Genomic DNA, 8668 nt, shown 5'->3' on the forward strand with positions numbered 1-8668 from the left:
TTACTAAATCGACTGTGTATTTCATAACTTTATCCCAATACACGTCTTTTTGTTATTGGACTTGTCAGAGGTAAGTAAATTTTAGTATTCACAAGCGAGTACTCTAGTATTATTGTCCTTTACTAAATCGATTGTGTATTTCATAACTTTATCCCAATACACGTCTTCTTGTTATTGGACCTGTCAGAGGTAAGTAAATTTTAGCATTCACGAGTGAGTACTCTAGTATTGTCCTTTACCAAATAGACTTGAACCAGTGAACTAGGTCGGAATGAACCGGTTGCACGTGTGATTTGGCTCAAGGTTAGATCGGTTCAGCCGTTGGTTTTGCCACTTCTCTCTCTTTCTTTTTAGACATCTCACAAATTGTACAAACCGGTTGCACATGAGTCCATCCATTCTCCATTCCGACCCAAACCTGAATCAATGTGGCTGTATTATTCGTTTGGTTTAGAGAGTGAAGCAAACCGAACAGAATCGTACCCACCTCTATTGACCTGCAGAGAAATTTTGGTTGAAATTCAATGTTTGTGTTAGAGAAAGCGAGAGAGGGGGAGGAGGAAATAATTAGTAGCTGGCTTGAGAGTTGAGGCCAAGAAGAATATGGCAAATGCAATAAAAGAGGGGATAAGAAAATGGCAAAAATAAGTAGAAGAGGATGACAAAAGTCCAAACGACAAGCTCAATTTGTAACTTTAATGCATGCAGATGAAGTGGTCCGATATGAGAGATTTTATGGTCTGTTCGAAACACAGGATGATAAAGGATGATATATCAATCAGTATTTCAGACACACTAAAACCACAAAACAAAACCACTTATCTTCAATTTTGAAATACGTCGGGGTAAAATTTTGTTATCTACAGGTGCATATCATGCGCATAGAGTGTCAAAACTTCAGTTTTAATCTTCACCAAAAGAATAGTTGAGTTTAAACCGTGCTCTGAAATTAAATTTACCAATACGGCCCTGCAAAGTTATTTGACCATGACTAATAATTCAGTTGTAACCGTACCAAGTACCATTGAAAAGTTTTAAATGATACTTGCTACCTCAAAGTCCCATCTGAATTTCTAACATAGAAGTGAAGCCTTTCCTATCAATGCACCCAAGACAATGATTGTTGGTAAAAGAACAGCATTTCCATTACCACCCTGATTAGTCGATCAATCGAGCAATATCTTCGAAAATCCAGCATAATAATCGCAAACTCTTTTAATTTTTATTTGTTGTCGTTGACTTATTCAATTTGATAGTGAAAAATAAGAAGAAAAAAGTAAAATAAGAAAAATACGTACCGTTATTATTTTCCTTTCGTAATGCATAATCCAAGTTCTTTGCAATTAATCATATGTTTAAATAATTGTCTACATTCGAAAAACATTGATTAAGTTTTGTTTAATAATAGAGTAATGGATGGAACTTGGCGGGTTAGGCAATCTGTGTCTTCATCCGTCTATCTCTTTTCTTTTCCAGTTTTCATGGGTCCTTAACCAGTTTTATTCAACAGTTTGGTAGTGTTTTTATCTAATCCATTTCTTGTTTTCCTTTCCTTTCTTTTCAAAAGGACCCCATTAACTTTGGTCGATGCCCAAAAGACAGAGCTCTTGCTTTCTTCAATTGGCAATGAGTTAATAATGGCACAATTAATCTAGTATGAGTTTGATTCTCCTAGATCTCATTTTCAAAGAAAATTGTAGTCACACATAGTTCGGTATTAATCCAAAAACGGTCGGGAAGAAATACAACAAAAACTAAATGACCACCTACCATTCAATTATGATCAATTGACATATATATTGTAGAGTATAAATAAATGACTACTTATACTTAAAAAAATAAATAATTGAATTAAGATACATAAAGTAAGTCAATTACAATTTATTAAACAGAATAAAATGTAAAATAAAAATTATCTATTTTCTGTTTTGAGCGAGAGTCGCGACCCATGTGAGTTAGGTGGACGCCCAAACAGGATTAGGAGCATTTTTATAATTTTCAAATGTTTAAAAATTAATTGGAATGGTGGGCAGCCGTCCAAGGCTGAACAGTGGATATGCCCCCATCTAAAACATTGTCACATTTGTTTTTTTATTTTTTTATTTTTATGAATAAACATTGTCACATTCTCATCACAAGCCCCAAGTGATTTATGAGGACAATTGTGTCTTCAAGAAGCTCACAAGATTGCATCAAATTTGGCACCTAATTTAGTAAATTACAGTACTAATTAACAATTAATTAGGACATACGTACGACGGTACGAGAAAGTTATTACTTTTACAACCAAATATTGGTCTCCAGCACCGCCGCGGGATTCCCGGCCGGTCTTCTCCTCCGCAATCCCATACACGTTTCCATATTTAATCCCCCAAATTCCATCTCACACATTACATACATATTCTTTACAGTTTATTATTTACTATATAATTGGAGAGTGTAGTTCACCGTTCACCTCCCCGCGTGGTAAAAACTCAGAATTCACCCCCCCCCCCTCTCTCTCTCTCTCTCATGCTCAAGTGTGGAGCTTGGCTCGCAATCCCTCCCTGGGATTTGTTTGCATAATAACAGAGACGCTCTACAAAGCGCGTGTGGCCCTTGTTTTCACTTTTAATTTGTTTTGCTTTGACTCTCACAGCGTCACCGACATGCTGATTTCTAGCGTGATGCATCGGTAATCATATACCTGCGCATATATTTGCAGCAAGTGCAGGAGCAGCGCATCAGTAATTAACTTTCTTCACCCTAACGATGGCCAAATTAGTGACAAAGCCCTTATTTACAGTTTATATGAAACACCTGTCGTATAATGTACTATTGCGAGTATTTTTACGTCCAACACTAACGGACTCAAATACAACATAACATATACTGAGTAGTTTCACTACTAATCGAAGTCTATGTATAGAATGTCACATATGCTGGATTGTGCACGTTATTAAATTCAGAATAGTGTCAATGTTAATCTACTCTTGTTTGATATCAAAGCGGATTAGATTTGTCAGGGTTTAATCCGCCCAAGGCATCAATCGTGCCACAGGTGGGCCCAAGACCACCAGACTAAGGAGTCGGGCAGTAATAGCCCGACCTTGCGCCTGGGGCCATGTGCGTGACGGCTAGTATTCCGACAAAATGCAGGTTGAAGGGTACTTTTTACTATTAATTATATTCATTTTGTAAAAAAAAATCATAAATTATTGAACTGTGCAAGTGATTTAATAAAAAAATGGACTAGAATTTTCTCATCTCTTAATCTCTTTTTCCTTCAATCTCCTCCTGTTTGAACGGTTAAAATTAAGCTATATCAACATTGTGTGTTGACTTTTTTTTATAAAGAGACACAAAAAAAAGTGTGAGAGGAGAGGAAAAAGATTAAGAAAATTAAAGAGAAGAGAGAATCATACTCCGTAAAAGATAGCATCCATGAATCATGATGATTAGTAGTAGATCCTTTTTTTCTTTTTTTTTTAAGGATAAAATAAAGGAAGTTTTAACAAAACACGTCCGATACTGTTCACTTTTAACGAAAAATCATATTTTTACTTTTTCATGATCCTATTCACTACACATTTATTTGTCATTTTTCATTAAAAGTAATTTTTTTTAAAATTTTCCGTTAGTTTTTCTTAAATTTTAAAAAATAGAGTTATAAAGTAAAATACAGAGAGCTGAGACATGGACTGCTGCTATTTTCTCTTCACGTGGACCAGTGTGGGCGTATACTAGGCTCCATTTCTCTCTGCCCCTCTCTCTCTCCCCTCAGTCCTGTCTCTCTCCTCTCTCTCCTTCTCTCTCTGTTCTACATAGAATAGCCGTCAATCCGTTGCTCATAAGTCACAGCCTCGAGAGACAGAGAGACAGACAGTGAGAGAAAGAGAGAGAGATATATAATTCAGAACTTGGCATTTTAACGGTCAGACATTAGCTTAAACAGCTCATCAAGACAGAAGGAGGAGAGAGGTAGAGAGAGCTTTGGTGATTTATGTAGCTGGACATATATTCCGGCAATGTCGTTCGCCGGTTGCTGGAGGCTTCTGCATTCTTCCCTGCTGGTTATTCTGGTCGTTTCGGCGTTACAGATTTGGGTCTGCTGCGATTGCAGGGCAGGGGCAATACGGGTATTCCCAGGAAATACAGATAATGTCATATCAAAGGTGCAGGTGGAAGCGGAGAGGAACATGATGGAGAAGAAGAGCAAGACAAGCACAGAAGCCCTGTTCCAAAAGTACTTCGGCGGAAGCACTTCCAGTTCCAACTTCAACAAAACGGAAAAAGGACATGAAGAATCCAAAAGAAGAGTGCCCAGTTGCCCAGATAAACTCCACAACTAGTCAAATTATTCAAATTTCCTTTTTGCTTAGGAAATATTTCTTGAATTAAAACCAAAATACCCACGTTTTTCTCATATCGTTTGTCAAGTTCTATTCATTATATTTTGGTAATTCATGAAGTGAGAAAACCGGGGGTATTTTGGATTAGTGGTTAATTAATCTAGTTTTATAATTTGTTGAGATTAATGGATCATGAATCAAGATTTGTACAGAAAAGTTGAGAAATTTGTACGAGCATTTCTTTGCTAGATAGTGATGTGATAGAATCTCCGTACGTTTGTAGATCCCAAACATCTTCTGATCTTTTAGCTTTGCTTTTGAGATATTCAGAAGATCGAATATATATCATCATCAGAGAAAGAGTGTTGGGCAGACCATAAATATTTTTGCAAAATTACAAAGCAGAGAGATTCTTTGCTTTCCAACACAACAATACATACGCATTTTCTACTCTCTTGTTTTTTCAACATTTGCAAGGAATATTTTTACTACAACTCTAGTTTCTTACCACCACTTATTTCCCTGAAACTTGATTTTTGCTTCGCTTTCCATGATTCAGTCAATAAGTCTGTTAAACCTCCTACGTGGCATGAGCGGAGCCCACTAACTCGATGACTTGTTTCCAACATGTCTTCCTATATGCCACCCCATCTCCCTCCCCCAAAAGAGTCCAGCCACTGTCACGGTTAGATTAGAGTCGAGTTCTAAGAAGCATAACAAAAACTGTGAATTTCTTAACCATTAGATCTTCCTTGTTGTATCTTTGACTAATGATCTAACGTGAATTGAATGGTCTGTTTTTTCTGTCGGAAAGAAAGTGCATGGTCTTATTTGGTGAAAGCTTTTAGCTCAGGTAAATCTCGATCGATCGATCGATCGATCGGTATATTATTATTCTGACATTGTTGAATGAGTCTGTGAGTTTATTTGCCTTTTCTGATGAAAACCATAAATAAATGTTAAAGTCTCTGGGTTTGGCGTATCTGGTAAGGTCTTCCTCCGCTATCCTGTATAGGGTTTCGTTCCCGTCTTATTTCTTAAATTGGTAAAGAAGTTTGATTCTTCCATCACCATCCTCTCCTCTTTCAGAAAGCTTAAAGCTATTTAACCAGCAATAAACCTTTAAATCGTAACATCGGTCTCACTTTCTAATCAAGGTGCTGGACCTGGCTACATATTTTAAGGCCATCGAGGGCCTGAGCCGTTGACTCTTTTTTACTTGTCTTTTTAACAATAAAAATGATTTATTTAGACTCAAAAACCCAACAAGTCCGGCTTTCTACATCACATCTCGCCATCGCTTTTTAGCTTTTTCAGTAAGCGGTTTTTCGAGGTTGAAAGCCAGGGTGGAGAAGTGCTTTTGATCAGTTAATTAAATAGGGTTTTGAGTGGGATTTGCAGACATGAGAAAAACACAAAACAGGAGAGATGTATATTCAAATGATCATTAAACTGTGAAAAAAAGGGGTATAGTAATGTTGGATGGACTTTAGCGTTTGTGAAGTAGCGTAACAAAGAAAGTTTGTGATTTTCTTGTAAAGTACTTTTGTCTGGTTTCACAAGAAGTGCATGCAGACAAACATTATGCAGAGTACTAGTTTTGATGATATTAATTCTTCGATTTTATGGTGCATGTTGTTTGGATATGGATATGATCAAGTTAACAAGCAAAACAAAAGAGCCCTCGTATTCTGGTATTTTGGTTGTTTTAGGAGGAGGAGACTGAAACTCTAAGAGAGAGGAAGGGCGACAGAGAAACCGATGTGAGAAACGCCACGACTTATGCGGCGAAGGACGGTAAAACTTTAGATTCGTTTGTCTGCTAGCTTTTGGATGTGGAATATAATTTAGAGAATTGTTATTGACACTCCAAAAATCTCATTCTATACTTCAAATGTTTTATATTTGGAAAAAAAGAAATACATTTGTGAGGAGTATAGAATGAGATTTTTGAAATGTCAATAACACTTCTCATAATTTATATATATATATATATATATATATATATATATATATTTTTTTTTTTTTTGACCCTCCTCCTTCATCATCATCATCATCTGTTCATCAACACAATTTAGCTTCCCGATGCAATATTCATTGCCACTACTATTTATATTTTACTCTTCCTTTTCTTTTCTTTTTTTCTCTGTCCTTTGTTTAGTCTTTTTTTATTTATTGGAACCAAAATGAAAATCATGAATGGGTGACGTCAAACTGAATTATTATATTGTTGAGGGATACAAGAGCACAGGTTTTTACTTATTAATTTGAAACGTTAGGATAACAGTAAATTCGTTCTCTTTCGTGTAAGTCCTTTTTTATGAGTAAGTGTTGAAAAATACAATTTCTCATGAGTCATAACCCGCAAGAAGAGTACTTTGTAACACTGCAAGAACATTCAGATGCTCGCACAAGCATTATGTGATGTGTGATGTATCAAACTCAAAGTCAGGCTTAACTTGTAAAGTTGTTCTTGCATGCCCCATCCAAGAAAACCTTTGGGGTTGTCGGTTAAGGACTCCCGGAATCTTTCTTGCGATTTAACCAAAAGTCCGGCTCACATTTCTTTTAGGCATATAGGAATTGGTTAAAATATTAAATATTTGGTCTAATTCCGCCGTAATTTTGATACTCTTTTATCCGTTCAACAAAAACCATCACAAGACACAAATTAGTAGAAAATTACCATACCGATTAAGAACTCAACTCCTTTTGAATTCAGTGTCTGATGCACAGATTAAGCAATTACCGCACCAATTAAACATAGAGATTATACTCAATGTAGCAATCGAGCCAAGATGGAAATTATTATTATTATTTTTTTACCAATATGAAATTAATTAGTGACACAATAATGTAATTAGTTAAATTAGTTAACATGGAGTGGGTCATCGGAACTTGCAAAAACACTGGCCCAATATAATGGGCCACTCACCATGTCCAATTCAGGAATAAAACCCAGAGAATCCGTACATCAAAACTTGGTTCCGGATTCCTAGCAATCTGGAGCGTGCTACTGTGAGGTGGTCCGGAGCTCGTGTGCCACGTGTGTGTCACGTGCCAGGTAATCATTTGTCCCATCCATCATGTCCTAATTTCATCTGTTGTCGCCAACTTAGCCTAATTCATCTTCACTTGTAAGTGAAATGTCTTATATTCGATTTTTGTCAAAGGAAAATTTAAAACACATTATTGCTAGCTCATAGTGAGGCTAAGCTGACCCCTTTCCCTTAATGTACATAATATCGTTTGTTCAAAAAAAAATAATAATAATAATTATCTCTTGTCTTCTTCTTTGCTTTAACACATTCTACCCTTGTGTTATCTCTAAATTACAAGTCTGCATTTTTCTTGGAAAATAAAATGATGCCCAATAGTAAATCAAAAAAATAAAATAGAAGGAGAATAAAATTTCAAACAAACCTTAACAATACATTAAATGGGTATATAAGACACAAATTTAATATAAATGCAAAGAGAAATGCTAAGGAGACTCTCAAAAGTTAGACTATTTATAGATTCTCTAACACGTCATGTTTTTGTCACAATATTTTATAACTTTGGCACGGAAATGACGTTATTGTGATGTGGCAAGGGTCTATGGAGAGTCTCCTAAACATTTCTCAAATGGAAAAACAATAACGTAAATACAACTAAACTAAAGCGAACAAAATCCGCACTAATAACAAAAGAAACTGACCAAAATCACAAACGTTAAAATAACTGCAAAAGCTTTAACGTAAATACAGCTAAACTAAAGCAGACAAAATCCGCACAAATAACAATAAAAACCCATTGGAATCTAGTGTAATCCATGTGCAACCCAAACCTACCAAAATTGTGAAAGGTAGTACACAAGGCTACATTCTCAACAAATCCACAAGATGGTACACTATCATATTATAAGTAGAGAGACATCGAGAGCTATACTTTAAAGTGGTACATTAACATTGTCGTCACTTATATTATACAACATGAAGTATCACATTTTGTTCCGAGTACACACAAAATTTCTCCTTTAACATAGCCTAGCTCTTTGTAATTTCTGGTGGTTAATTCTAATAATTTGACTTTAATTTGCTTCCCAAAGTGTTAAACACCTAAAACCCCTGGAATCCAGCGTGTGTATGAGTCAGATTGTATTACCAAATCTAACCTATTGCCTTGCAAACATATAAAAGTGGATTAGCTTTATATTTATTACCATGGTCGGTTCGTAATATAAGTCTGCATGTAGGGTTGTATCAAAAGAGGAAAGCACAAAAACAGTCAGCTGGTTATCTACTTTTCCCTGAGCACTTTTTAACCTAAACTGGAAGGTGGCACACAAAACCTCC

At 35.9% G+C, this 8668-nt stretch overlaps 1 protein-coding gene across 1 annotated transcript; it reads left to right on the forward strand.

The window, feature by feature from the left end:
* The first annotated feature begins 4007 nt into the window (after positions 1-4007).
* On the forward strand, positions 4008-4331 carry CLE27 (CLAVATA3/ESR-RELATED 27). The gene has a single exon (XM_068470372.1). The coding sequence runs from the start codon at positions 4008-4010 to the stop codon at positions 4329-4331; it is 324 nt and encodes a 107-aa protein (XP_068326473.1).
* Positions 4332-8668: the final 4337 nt, after the last annotated feature.

This window comes from Pyrus communis, chromosome 16 (assembly GCF_041283825.1).
Source record: "Pyrus communis isolate YQ-2024b chromosome 16, ASM4128382v1, whole genome shotgun sequence".
NCBI classification, from domain to species: Eukaryota; Viridiplantae; Streptophyta; class Magnoliopsida; order Rosales; family Rosaceae; genus Pyrus; species Pyrus communis.

Bases quoted from the DNA above. Each gene is read 5' to 3' on its own strand.
- CLE27 (XM_068470372.1), top strand. From the start codon at position 4,008: ATGTCGTTCGCCGGTTGCTGGAGGCTTCTGCATTCTTCCCTGCTGGTT.